The sequence below is a fragment of the Mytilus trossulus genome, chromosome 8, assembly GCF_036588685.1.
Source record: "Mytilus trossulus isolate FHL-02 chromosome 8, PNRI_Mtr1.1.1.hap1, whole genome shotgun sequence".
Lineage (NCBI taxonomy): Eukaryota > Metazoa > Mollusca > Bivalvia > Mytilida > Mytilidae > Mytilus > Mytilus trossulus.
Window position 1 is genome coordinate 54,645,206 of NC_086380.1, and position 15,442 is coordinate 54,660,647.

The 15,442-nt window shown below is 33.7% G+C and overlaps 1 protein-coding gene across 1 annotated transcript in view; it reads right to left on the reverse strand.

Annotated features, from left to right (window-relative positions):
* LOC134681158 (ankyrin repeat domain-containing protein 50-like) overlaps positions 1 to 13,658 on the reverse strand; it is a 77,209-nt gene extending 63,551 nt beyond the window's left edge. Inside the window, exon 1 of the mRNA XM_063540622.1 lies at positions 13,332 to 13,658. Coding sequence (XP_063396692.1) covers positions 13,332 to 13,590 — 259 coding nt within the window. The 5' untranslated portion in view covers positions 13,591 to 13,658. The remainder of the gene's footprint in view (positions 1 to 13,331) is intronic.
* Between the last annotated feature and the right edge of the window lie 1,784 nt (positions 13,659 to 15,442).

A 15,442-nucleotide genomic window follows, 5' to 3' on the forward strand; every position in this document is an offset into this window, starting at 1 on the left:
CCCTTACCCTTTGCTGATTAACTTACACGGGTCTGGGACATACATGTACGTGTTATGACTATGTTAGAAGTAATGCCTAACTCATCCTCTGATATAATACCCCGCGTATAGAATCTCTTAGTTAGGCGAGTCGGCTTAATTTATATTTTATATATATAAAAAGAGGCATCGCATCCCCCCTTTAACCTTTTGCTGACAAACTCGTACAGGTCTAGGGGGTTAAGTTTATCAGCCATTTAAAAGGCAATGCACACATTTAACCTTACTGTTCTAGGATTAATGGCCAACTTGGAGAATCTCGTACTTAAGCAAGCCGGCAATAATTTATTTCGACTTCTTTGTAAACAGAGGTTCCAACTCCCTTTTAAACCCTTTGATGATACCGCGTACTTCTCTAGGGAATAAGTGATTTAGGCCATTTTAGAGGCAATGACAACCTCTACCTCTGGTATCATGGCCCAAGCGGAGAATCTCTTAGCCATCCAGCAATAGTTTAGTTCGACTTTATTATATACTAGGGTACCAACCTTACACTTTGCTGACTAACTCGTACGGGTTTAGGTCATACGTGCTCATGGTAATTTTATAGAGGCAATCCCTTCCTCTACCTCTCATATTATGGCCCGCGTGGATAATTTCTTAGTTTAGCCAGCGGGCAACAGTTTATTTCAACTTCGTTATATACCGGGCTAATTCATCCCCCTTTTAACTCATTGTTGACAAACTCGTTCGGGTCTATAGCATAAGTGCTATGAGCCATTTTTAAGAGAATGACTACTCCAACATCTAGTATAAGGGCGCACCTAAAAATGTCTTAGTTTGGGCAGCCGTCACTATTTTTGGTGGACTGTGTGATATACTAGAGTATTCCCCTTACCCTCTCCTGACCAACTCGTACGGGTCGAGGACATAAGTGCCATGGGCCATGGACCATTAAAGAGGCACTGCCTACCTCTGGTATAATGGCCAACGTAGAGAATCTCTTAGTTTGAAGAGCTGGCAATAATGAGGTTTATTTTTACTTCGTGATATACCGGTGCCCCTTTTAATTCGTTGCTGATAAACTCGTGAAGATCCAGGACATAAGTGCTATAAGCTATTTATAAGGGTTTGACTACCTCTACTTCTGGTATAATGGCCTACCTGGAGTATGTCTTAGTTTAGCCAGCTTTCAATAGTTGTTTTTTAGACTTAGGGATATACAAGAGTATTCCCCTTGCCCTCTGTTGACCAACACCTACGGGTCTAGGATATTAGTGCTTCGAGCCATTTTAGAGGTAATGCGATATATTGTAAAAGACATGAAATTTCATGTACAAATCATTTATAATGTGAGTATGGTCTGTATTTAACTCCTAAAAGGACATGTGGTATTTTGAAGTTCAAAATGAAACCTGCCAAAAATATACACATTTTATATCGGACATAAAGTAAAATTATCGGACATAAAGCAAAACGGACAAAAAGAAACGGACAAAAAGCAAAAGTTTCGGACAAAAAGCAAAATAATCGGACAAAAGGCAAAACGGACAAAAAGCAACGGACAAAAAGCAAAAGTTTCGGACAAAAAGCAAAATAATCGGACAAAAGGCAAAACGGACAAAAAGCAACGGACAAAAAGCAAAAGTTTCGGACAAAAAGCAAAATTATCGGACAAAAAGCAAAAGCGAATTGCGGACAAAAAGCACCGTATCAATAGTGCAACATGCCTCGAGTTGAAATCGTGTTTTAGTTGTTTAAAACAGACCCCGTTAGATGACAATTTAGGTGGCAAACAACTGGATCAAAATACATACATTGTTTGTTTTTTTAAACTATATAAAAATTATCGTTATATATATATTCACGAGTAGGTATACAACCGATTATAATACTTAAGACTATTTGCAAGATATTTTAAGGGCTCGCCAAAGAATTCACACACGTATGTACCCCCTATTTCCGTTGCCCCGCACATCTACTGCATATTAATATGAACGTCCCCCCCTTTTGCAGTATTATTATAGTTACTTAAAATATATAATGGAAATTATAAATATCTATTTATTATATTTCTTATCTTATAAATGTTATTGAATATTCGTTCCATACGGAATTGCCTGCGAAGGAATCAATGCAGTTTTTAAATAAAATACATTTGTATTCACAGGTAATCTCTTTGATGTTGTGACACAGTCCCCACATTTAAAGTGTAAATTGTCAACCTCAGCGTCGTGAATATACCTTTTCGTAACATGTCTAATAACAATTTAAAAAAAAGAAAACACGGAGCATTGCCCCAGACCAAACAACAACACAAGCTATAAAGGGCCCTAAAATTACTAGTGTATATACATCAGTGTATATAAAGAGCGAACCCAGCTAGTTAATTTTTACTGTTATATGCGGGTACGTCTATTGTAGAATAAAGGATCATGGGAAAACTGTATTTGTATATGTTTTGAAAATATCAAGTTAAGTGATTTGAAGATAAGTTTTAACATATTTTCATTGTGATATGCCTTTATAATATACAAAAATAGCATTAAAGTTCAAATAAGTGTTATAAAAGCATCATAATAAAGCATATCGATTATTGAAAGCGATCCATTTTAACTATAGATGCGATGAATTATCACTGTTAGTGCAGTCATATTATTAATGTAATATTTTCAAAGATGCGAGGAATTTTTATTGTAGAATTATGTGATAAATGCACTTGCAACAAACGAAAAAACTTAGTTGATGACTTTAGGATTTATGATACATGTATTTTCAAATTGAAATACAAACTCCTCATTCATTCTTCATCAAATATATAGCTTTTCAAACTTGGAACAAAAGCGATTCTCAAAATGAAAAAAATATAGATCCGCGAATGAATACTACCGCAGAGGTAAAACCATACACATTTGGGTTATTGTACACGAAATGCATGCTACAATTCATTTTTGTTGATTTTAGACCCTTTGGAACTCTGTGTGGGCTACATTTATTTCAGCAACTAGGCAAAAAATCCTCAAACTAGATACACGGTTAGATTCAGCATGTAAACGAATCCCAAATATCTATATTAAAGGACTTTTGTCTATAAATTTGGACCCCACAAAATTGAAAAAGGGACCAAAAATATAAAAAAATGCATGCATCGCATACATTTGTTATTGAAGGCATGACTGTAACAAAAGGATGAATATACAAAAAATATCTTATTCTGGGGGTCTCATTAGGGGGGGGGGTCTGATCCCGGATCCCACTTACTGTTTTGGCAGATTCCCGTATTCCGCTTATTTTTTTGTCAGAATCCCGTATCCCGCTTATACTATGCAGTTCTCATTTTTTGTAATTATCCGTGTCCCGCTAGACTTCATTTCTCGTTTTTCTCGACACAATCATTTGACTTTCACCTGTCACGCTTGCAAAAAATCGGCAATCTGGCGTCACGAAATGCGACCCACTATTTTACTCTATTCTGACTCATATTAAGCCCATTATAAATATATTAAAAAATTAGCGTGGATTTTTTTATCCCTTTTTATCCCGTCTCGTTTCGTTTTTTGAGACATATATAGATGTCGTATGTGACAATGAGACAACTCTCCATCCGAGTCACAATTTATAAAAGTAGACCATTATACGTGAAAATACGGTCTTCAACATGGAGTTTTGGCTCACACCGAAAAGCAAGTTCTAAAGGGCTCCAGTGTAACTTGAACCTTTTAAACGGGAAAACAAAGGTTTAATCTATATCAAGATGTACGTAATTAGTGGTGAAGTGTCATGGAAATGGATAAAAAAAATAAAGATAAAGATCCCTAATACGCTTTATAAGAAACTAAATGGAATACATTTGAAATAAATGGTATTTCTATTGAATTTATTAGAGTGTTTTAAACCAAACTTTCCTCCGTAAGTTAAATTTTATCAAATCTTTCTCTTACTTTATCTATTGTTTGAGCAAGTCGGCTAAATTAAGGCTTTACAGCTAATTTCCCAATGCATGTAAAGCAAAACTTTGGTTGGCGTGCTTGCTGTGTTTGTTTAATTGTTTATACAAACTTTGTAAATAAGATTGACATTTTAAAACCATATGAATAGGCATAGTTTAACCTGTATTTTTAATATTTGAATTACATTGGGTGTTATCATAATGATTATCCAATAAAAGAAAAGCAAGCAAGTCAACTAAAGTCATGCTCTACATGCTTAAAGAAATGAGCTGTAATAGATAAAAAAAAATAATTATACAGTGAAAATGCACTGCATATACAATACTAATGATTCGCTCCACAGTGAAAATGAAAGAATAGTATAATTATTATTCGACAGTAAACATGACTAGCATTACGAAATCATCATAGTGGAATTTAGTTAAATATGAAGAAACTGAATGACAAAACATATTCTACGTTATACAACTTTATTAATTGTATTAAAATCATATTTTTTACTGCAACAACATCTCACCTGTTAGTTATAAAGCACCTGCACGATCTGTTCGTGAAATGTCATAAATATTCACCTACTAATATTTTGGTATATATTTCACAGCTGGATGGCTTTAGGCGCGATAAAACCCCGCTCGCATCTCTTACTTTGTTTTATAAGTATTATGTATTTCTGAACATATACATTTTAACTAATTTTCTTCATTTCCTTCAAAAATTAAAAAAAGTTCGTCTGTTAATTTACCATTCTACATTAGACATTTATGGCATATACAGTAAAAATGATATTTTAGGATCCGCACTTTACATACACTGAACATGTTTAAACATATTGAGAGAAGTTTAATCTCGTTTTTCAATTATTGTTTAGTGTTGTATAATAAAAAGATGAAGTATGCTTGCCAATGAGACTAACTATCCACCAAAGTTCATATTAAATAGATGTAACCATTTCTATGCAATCGTGCGGCCTCAAAACCCATATCGTATAGTCGGCTATAAATGTCCCCGACATGAAAAATATAAAACAATTCAATTTGAAGTAATTAACGGGCTTATTTATAACAAAATAATCTAAGAAAAACCAAATATGACAGACATGACCCAACGACAATCACTGAACAACTGGCTCCTGATTTTGCATGTTCGCGGGGTTTTGCATGTTTGGGAGCACTCAACCCTCCCCTAACATGGGACAGTGGTGTAACAGCACAACATAAGAACACACTATAAAAATCAGTTGAAAAAGGCTTAACTCATCCGATCAATACAAAGAAGAAAACCCTCAGATATAAACACAGACCGGACGTGGTAGGGTATTTATGTATCCCGCATCCGTAAGAACAAATAGCACACTAAGTACAGATATGACAATACTCACAGTAACTGACAGCTATATGTAGTTTGATGCTATAACAGCTAACAAAAAATCCTGTTTCTAAGATTAAAATATCAATCAGTTCACATCCAACATCCAATAGATTTAGGATAAAGACGTCATTAACAGTCAGATAAAAAACACGACATTGTGCAATGCCAGAGGACCATCACCGTCTAAAAAAATAAAATTAACAATAGGGAAAGAAAAATCATCCCTTTTGTTGGAAATTTTTGTGTGAAGTTTCTTGTGTAAAATTGAAATATCTGAATCTAGGAAATGACATTTATTGCTTTTAAAATTTGATTTATTTAAAGTAAATTGCTGTGGGTAAATTTCGGCAGTATACTTTAGAATTCTTGATTATTTAACGAAAGTATCAAGATAACAGTAATTATTCCATATTGATAAAATTCTAGTAGGTTTTTCTATAAAAATGGGATTTTGAATAAATAAGTACAAAAAAAAATGTATATTCAACTGCGGAAAAAGGATATTCACCGCGCAAAACGTGCTTTTACGTGCATAATTTTGGTAGAAAACGTTTGATGTACAATTGGTTTTGGTAAATAATTGCTATTGCATACATTTCAATATGATAAAAAAAAACAATAACTGTCTTTTGTTTCGGTAAATATAGTTTCATTGACTTTTGAAAAACTGATGTTCACTTCGGCCGTTGGCCTCAGTGAATATCAGTTTTTCAAAAGTCAATAAAACTACATATTTACCTCATCAAAAGACAGTAATTGTATAGTATTGTTGACTTTGTCAATTTATAGGGTATTTAGACAGATCTTTACCGAGTTTGGCCATAAACTGTTATTCATAACAGTACAGGAACAAGTCAAAGGGGCACAATTTGTGCCAATAGGAATATCTATAATCTGTCGATACGCCTTACTGCCGAAACGTATATAAATGTTTTCCCGGATAAAATTCATGGCTGAATCATCTTATCACACCTCCTGTAAGTATATCTAGGACATTTACATTTTTCGTTTGAGAAAAAGGCTGACATGCATGAGTTGCAGCAAAATCATTTGCAATTAGATTTATCAAACGACCAGTTGATTAAATAGGAAAACTTGTGTTTGATAAAATTGTGTGGAAGTGAAATGTAAAGAGTGGAAAAGTCAAAGCTGTCAACCGAATCAAAAGGACAAAAGCACATAATTTATCTAAACCATCCAAATATTTTTGTTTCCCATCCAAAATGGTTAATTCCACTATTTTCATATGTTTTATTACAAAAATAATTATCAGTTCTCTGATAGTTGTTTATAAGGAATTCGTAAAAGGCACTGAAATTCTAGTCACTGTAGTAGAACACTTACTAGAGGCCGAGATGAAACGATATTATACAGGTTTTTGTTGTTGGTGGTGTAGTTTAGGGGTAGTCAATATATAGTGGGGACCTTCAAATGCTCAGGAGAGGACATAAGCTGAGTTATGGTTGTAACATGATTATTTACTATATGACTCTCTGTGGAGCGTACGACCTTAAATGTCGTTGAATGTATGATTTAATTCTTAATTTCCGTGTGGGATTTACGTCATGCATTGTAAATTGTTGTATCACCACAATGTTGGCTGCTTTATCGGCCGGTACGAACACACAACCCTCCTGATTACTTGATTTCAATCCTAGAGAAGGACGTATTTCTTATTCTATCATGTATTTCAAAATCATTTTTCGAAATGTGATATGCGAATATCAACAATACTGAGACTCTTATTCAAATAGGAATTAAGTGACTTTTTGTCAGATTTCTCCCGTTTACATAATTTTTACCATAGGATGAAAGAACAACTAAAAATTGACGACACTCTTCTCAATTTATATTTCCGACGGTGGACGATATTCAGCAATTTTAAACAAAAAAACAAAACCATATGATATGCTATGTGTAAGTATGTGATATTCTCGTGATACATATAGCAAATCTTGACATATTTTAAATTTGCATTTTTGGAAAAGAAAATATATAAAACATGTAACAAGTAAAATAACAAAATACCGAACTCCAAGGAAAACTCAAAACGGAAAGTCCCTTAACAAATGACAAAATTAAAATCAAACGAATGGAAAACAACTGTTTTTTCCTGACATGATACACTCAGACAATTTCCTAGGTAGAAACTGGTGGATTGAACATGGTATTACAGCTTACTAAACCTCTCACTTGTATGTCAGTCCCGTAAAATTCCTTGTATTGACAATAATGCGTGGCCAAAGCAAACAGACAATAATAGGTAAAAATGTCCAAAATTGGGTATAGCAGACAATATTGTGTTATTATCTTAATCACTATAAAACATACAACTATGTCAACTAAAAAAAAAAATGGCATGTCAACAGATTATAGTCAAAGCACATGTCAACACACTATAGACAAGGCACACATCTAACCGTTATAGACGAAGCACATAGCACGGCACAAAGTTTACCTGAAGGATATTCGCTACTTTGTTTCAAAATAACAATCTCTTTAAAAGACTGATATACATTGATAGTAAATAAATAACGGAACTAAAGAAGCAGAAAAAAATGAAGGGTTCGTCACCTTGTTTTCGAGATATAAGCCATTGAAAAATTTGCGGGAAATGATTCTCTCTAAATTGTTCATACCTTTAACATTTGCACTTTTTTTCTTTCAAAAACTTTGGAAAAAAAAGAGGCTATTATATAAATAACACATAGCTGAGAGGGTGATAGAGCAGATTGGTACCCCGAGGAAACATTGTCAACCGCGGCGAAGCCAAGGTTGACAATGTCTTTTCGAGGGGTTTCAATCTGCTCTATCACCCTCTCAGCTATGTGTTATTTAATTTATTATACTGAATGTCCTATTATTATTGGCCTTTACAGATTACTTTGATTTTAAAAGTATTTTCTATGACGTCACGTTCATAACAACGTTACGGGCATTTGAAAAAACAACAAAAGTCATGCAAGATGATTTATTTTATTTATTTTAACAGTCGATAATAAAATCTGAGCCACAACGTAGAACTTAAGCATTGTTATTAATTCTTTGATGTAAATTCAATTCATTGTTCTTTGAAATATCGATTTCTGATTGGTCTAGACGAGAGGTAACATTCAAAAAAATTGTCACCCGCTCAGCCATGTGATAGAGTAAATTGACACCCACGTCTTAGCCAATCAAAATATGGCATTTTAACGTGAAGTATAATAATATAAGATAACGGAACTGACATGATTTAACAAAACGATGTTTAAACTGATCTGATTTGAATTATACATATAGCGAACATTGTACAGTCAGAGTCATTGCAAAAACAAATCGATAAAACAAAATCATCAGTCTACAAAATACAAAAAGAAAAGTAAAGACTGAGCAACACAAACCCCGCCACAAAGCGAAGGCGATCTCAGTAGAAGGCAGATCTTGCTCCACATGTGAAAACAGGCAACGTCTTTCATCTAGTTCATTTATCATGTTTATTTACCGTTTTTTATGGCTTTTTGCCCCTGTTAAACAAACCCCGGGTCCCAAGTATCCCTACAAAAATCATAAAAGATACAGAAAATCTGGCAGGACACACACAATTTGAAAGTTATTAAATGAATCCTTATAGGAGTTTTTGCACCTACTGACGATTTTTTACATAAAAATATATTTTATATTTGTAAAGTTTGTTAGGTATTGGTCATGAATTCCTACACCAGATTCCTTAGATTCTTAATGAAACTATTGCAACAGGGTTTAGATGTGGTGATGCCACTTGTCCAAATACTTGGCATCACCACTATCGTCATAGTGGTAGTACATAAAATTGAATGCACTTATTTTGTGAAAACTTCGGGTTCATTAAAACAATAGTTGCTTCTACAATATTTCATGTGTGCGTCCATGTCTTTTTTTAACATCATACGCCTATATGTTTTTAATATCTAATCTACTTTTAAAGAGTGATATTTTACCACGACAGATATTGGCATGGTTACCACTTATAATGTTGACCATGGAGACAATTTCCTATCTTGTCATAATTGTACTCTTTTGAATTCTATCTATTAGCGCATGATATATTCAATACATGGAGTTCAACACACAACTTCCATATTATATAATTTCAGAAGGAAAATGTTTGATATCTATGAATAAAATAATTCCAAGTACACGCTGTAAACAGAAATGAAGTTGTGTCCCTTTCCGCAATCATTTTTTTGTCAAATTAATGCTTGAAATGGTTTGTTTCACGAAATAATACATATTTATTGATGCATGTTATCAGCGATGGTTTCAAGATACCGATTCATTTTACCAATGAGGTGCAATTTTAGATATTGAAGAGCCTTTTTGATTATCGTATACTTTGGCCAAAAATTTCAACATGTTTTAATACAATCAAAATATAATTCGGCGCTAAATGTTGATGTCATTTTGATACAACGTTACCAATTGTACAAATGCATGAATCACGCAATAGACACACGGTCTTCAAAATAGAGAGGTGTCTATGCTATATACGTCAAGTTCAAGAATGTCTTGAGCTCTAAAATGTAATATAAGGTTTGGCTCCTTCCTCCTCTCCTTATTCACATGTTACCCCTCATCCTTTGAAAAAACATTTAAGGAATAACTGTAATAATTTTTCTGTCTAAAAAGAAATAACATAAAAAATGTGTTGCACACTGAATAACGCGCGTAGCGGGTTATTTAACAGTGTGCACCACATTTTTTATGTTATTTCTTTTTAGACAGAAAAAAATATTACAGTTTGATACAACGTTACCAATTGTACAAATGCATGAACCATCGCTGATAACATGTATCAATAAACATTTTCGGAGACCAGCAAGTCTGAAAGACTTATTTGTTAGAGCTGACGTCTCCTCAAATAAAAGCTGTTCAATTGCAGGATGGTGCAAGTCATGTGGTAACAGACGTTGCCTGACTTGTCAACAAATACTGAATATTCAAACATTCACTTGCCACTCGACTGGGTCTGTGTACACTATATATTGCAATGTAACTTGCAAAACCCAGAATGTTGAATACCTCCTTCAGTGTCGATGTGGCATGCAGTATGTTGGCGAGACAGAGCAACATTTAACAAACGCATAAATGGTCATCGAAGTTACTACACTTGCAAGCCCGACCTACCCGTTAGTCGTCATTTGAGATCACCTGGACACACACAAGCTGATCTCAAAAACCTTACCATCACGATCATAGACCACAACGAGTGTTGGTCGAAGGTCGACAGAGCCGCTCGGGAAAGATTTTGGATAAGGAAGTTACGGACAGTCTCCCCAGAGGGCATACATGAAAAAACATAGAACCTCATTTTCCTGTGACCACCTGTTTCAAACAACGCCGGATTTAGTACTGGCTTTACAGTTCCAAATTATTTTTTAAAATAACAGTTTAAATAACAGGTTTTCATTGATTCGGGATGATGTATAAGTACGTTGTCACGTTCAATTATTTTACCTCATTATACAAAACTTTTTTTCAATCACTATTAGACTGCTATTCGTTTGGAAGGCTTTAATATGTAAGTTCTGTTGTAATTGCCCTGCCGTTGTCTAATTTATACCATCCTGGATCGGTTAGGACATATTTGATTTTTTTGGTTTTTTTGTTTGAGGACTGCCCTCAATGCAGTTATTACATCTCAACTGTCACATCCTTTGGAAATCTAGAGTTGTGCCATTTCATATTGTAAATAACTATTTTTATTTTTGGCATATTTCTGTAGTCTTTGCGGTGTGTTTGGAAATTTTAAAAATGTTCCAGCGTACGCTTAAATTGTATAAATCAAGATTTTGAAAGAGTCTCAATTTGAATTGACATGATTCATTTGACATCGTGCTATTATTGAAGAAGGATATCTGTTATCCGAAATATCTAATATTTGTATATTTTATAGTTATTTTATGGTGATGTTGTACCCTTTTTGACTTGTTATATATTATATTTTGTAGTGTACAGAATCATATTACATGATCCATCGCCATGTAAGATTGATCGTTGACTATTTATTCAGTCATTTTATGTATATATATATATATATTTAGAATGTTGAAAATAAGAAAAGTGTACGATGTGAATTTTAAGGCAAAGGGACAATTAACGCATACGCGTACAGAATCATAATTTCGTAAACTTCTCTAACAGTCTGGTATTAGGAAAGGCGTCTGTTTGACTGTTTTGTACACGATCACATCTGATCTGATTGAGACCATTCATTGAATGCAGTATCCAGCCTTCAGACCGTGTAAAACACATCTTTAGCTAGCTATAAAACCAGGTTTAATCCACCATTTTCTACATTAGAAAATGCCTGTACCAAATCAGGAATATAACAGTTGTTATCCAATCGTGTGATATGTTTGAGTTTTTTAGTTTGCTATTTGATTAAGGACTTTAGGTTTTGAACTTTTTTCGGAGTTCGGTACTTTTGTGATTTTACTTTTTTCTCCCATCCAGTTGTCCTTTTCGATCCTCTGTGCCAACATAACCTACTCAATTGAGTATTTGCTAAATATGATACCCTATTTAATGTGGCTGAAATGTTTTATCACTCACAATAAGAGAGCAACAGCAAGATACTTCCAGTAGTCGATAGATGAATGAAAATCTGTATGATTTATTGGCCAGAAATCAGATCTATGGAGGATGTGTCAGTGGGAAGTATGAAATTATGGAATTTAGTGTAAACTGTTCCCAATCGCTACACTTGGAACCAACACAAATACATTACTAACGTTTCTAGAGCTTTCTTTTTTTCTATTTCTTAAAACTTAATTGATATTTCAACTGTTTTTCTCGTAAAAAAACTTATACAACTACCATGTTTTGCATTTAAATAAAAACAAAGAAAAAACTTTACTTATTCGCTGTGATAAAACGCTAAAGGGTTATCACTCGCCTAAAATATTAATCTCATAAAAGGCATCGCTGATTATTTCACACCACACATCAGGAGTGTATTTAAAAATTACCATCGTTTTCAAAGTTTTTACACGATATGTCATCATGTTCATTAGTCCATTCGTGTAACTCTTTGATGGGCAGAGTATTTGCATTAATTATATACAACATATGGGATATTTAACATAGTAACAGTATGATATAGTTGGATCAGATTAGATTGAATGAATGACCTTTTGATCCTGGTCAGTTACAAATATGGCATCTATACCAGATCAATAAAGCCCTTAAGAAAAGGGTTACTTGGTACAACTACACATACAAATCGACCAGAGAAATATCAAGTCATTCTTATAATAAAGTACGCATGAAACCATGTGACAAAAAGTGCATATAGTGATCATAGATAAAGGCTTCTGGGAGTCAGAATCACTAGAAGGATGTGTTTTGCCAAGATAGCAAATGAATGCTTCTTCATTCAATCCAAAGTAATAAACAAAACGGTAATTTCCTTCCAAGGAACATTTCTATATAATTTAATTTTTTATGTAACACGTCTTCTGATCGGCTGAAAGTGTTTTGTCTATCACCCCATAGACATATTTTGTCATTTGACCGTGACGTCACCAACGTTTTTTTTAATATTTACTCCTTGACAATGGAATTTAAAAGTGAATTATAAGGAATGACTGTAATATTTTGTCTGTATATTCAAAATAACCTAAAAAAGGTGGTGCACACTTTTAAATAACCCGCTACGCTGATAATTCAGTATGCACCACATCTTTAATGTTATTTCTTCATAGACAGAAAAAAATATTACAGGCATTCCTTAAATAAATTGGGTTAATTCCTTTTATCTATTATTAAATGGAGAAAAAACCCCAGTATTTTCCATAACGATTCGATGTAAACTTTGATCTCGCTGACAACCTTTTAAATTTTCGAAGTAAGCAACACTTATTACTGTCCATCACATGATTCCTGTTTAGTTTGGGTCATTGAAATCCAGTCAGAAATATTGTGTGTACGCAAATATGCATAAGAACATAACAAGTTAGAGTTGATGGCACACTCTACATCTTTTTCAAAAAATCTTAAGCTGACACTACTCACCAATCTCATGTCCTTGCCAATTAATGTGTTCATCTCTATTTTCAGTACTCATCATTCTCTTCACAAGCTGTTGAACAAAACTATTGGATGGTTCAGATTCCTGTAAGACATCCTTGAATAACTGGAAGGTAGGATATGGTCGTTCAGTCAGGATATCCAGTAGAACCTTGTTACGTTCACGTTGTGTGGTTGGTTTGACAATTTCTTCTCTGTCCTCTATCATTAAAATACATCTGGAAATCAGGTTGTCTAGAACCATCTTGTCAAGGATTGTGTTATCTAATAACTCATCATAATAACCAGTAAGGTCGTGATGTTCATGATGTTCCTGATCTGAAATTATTGAACTTGATTTTAACAATTATTACAGAATGACATCTCCTCCAAGTTATTAGGATTACTATGTCTATCTTTTATTTTCGATTATCCATTTCACAACCGAAAATAACTAAATTTAAGGGAATATTATTAACATTTGACATGTACAAATGTATTGTATTCTATTCATTACAAACTTAATCACTTTTAACTGCCTGCCCGACCTTACATGAGAGTGAAAACAATTGAAAGGTTGTTAATTCTCCAGTTTCTACATAAACTGTTAAAGTACGTAACTGTACTTGTACGTCAATCAGATTCTATTTTATATATGTTTTAGTTGCATTTTTGTTAAAAATTGTTCGTTTTTCTATCTATTTTGATAACATTTTTATCAGCAGTATTCAGCACTTTGTGTTGACATGAAATATAATTGATACATACTTTCTTTGTAGATGTAATGTTGGAGAACAAAATGGATAACTATTTAAAACACTAAGCTTTTTCTACGCCAAGTAATAAATTGCCTAAGCCGAATTTAGCACACAACTTTCTGTAATTTTTGGGCTTAAATGCTCCTCAACTTCGATTTGGTCTTTCAACTGTTTTGATTCAAGGGCCACTGATGAGTTTTATGTAGACAAAACTCGCGGTCATAAACATATATACGAGGTACGTTCTCAAACTCAGAATTCAACCAATCAAAATACTGGATTTTGCGTTTCTGTGGTCCAAGCACTGAGTAAAGTTTTATGACCGTAGTAGGCCCTGGAATTCACATTATAAACCTGAAATCTTTAATTTGTTTTACAACCAATGTGACAAAACAACTCCTGCTAGACGTTTCTGTCCGATCACGTATGTATTGAAATGAAATATGATTGGTATGCACGTTATTTTTTTTTTATAAATTAAGTGTTAATAAGATGTTGAATTATACAAAACGCTTGGGAATGTTTTATATAAACGAAACTTACTTTTGCCATACCTAATTATAAGCATGATATCTTAGATAAGTTTTTAGAAAAAAAGAAATGAATGTTGAAATAAATATGGATCCCATAGTTTCTACAATTGCATACACAATAAGAATGTTACATCACATTTGTATCATGTGTATGCCATGCAGAAAAGTTTTGTATCATACATCAAACTATTTTGAAAGTAAGTATAAGTTGCCTTTCTAACATGCCCAGATCACGTTTTACTTGTGTGGGGTCGCTCTTCTTAATAAAGGGTTTTAAAAATAAGAGCGACCTGAACCTATGTCGCAAATCCGAACCTTTTGAAATAGGAAAAATCCGTAGCTCTATGGGCGGCAAATAGTCTAAAAATAACAAAAAAGACCTATGAGCTACGGTTGCGCAGCTACACGATCCCTACCAAACAAAAAATGGGGGTGATCTAATGTGCTCTATAAGGGTAAGAAGATCCTGCTCCACATGTGGCAGCTCATGTTATTACAAACCCGGTAAATAGTCTAATTTGATAGGTCACATTCATGAAAAGAGAAGATGATTGTAATAACGGCGTAAGGAACATATCCGATATCATCTGTGAAACGGTGATTAATTCCATAACGGTCAACAAACTGGTGACGGCGTCCGTAAAGTTTACGAAGGGATGATTTTAACCATTTTAATTAGTTAGAGTTTTCTTGTAAGCAGAAACCCTCTATCAAGGAAATCATAATAGGAAAATACAAGCACGGGAATATCGTATCAATTTGGAGATATAAACTCCGTATGCAGGCGCTTCTGGAATGTTGCTACAAAAAAATTTAAAATTGACAA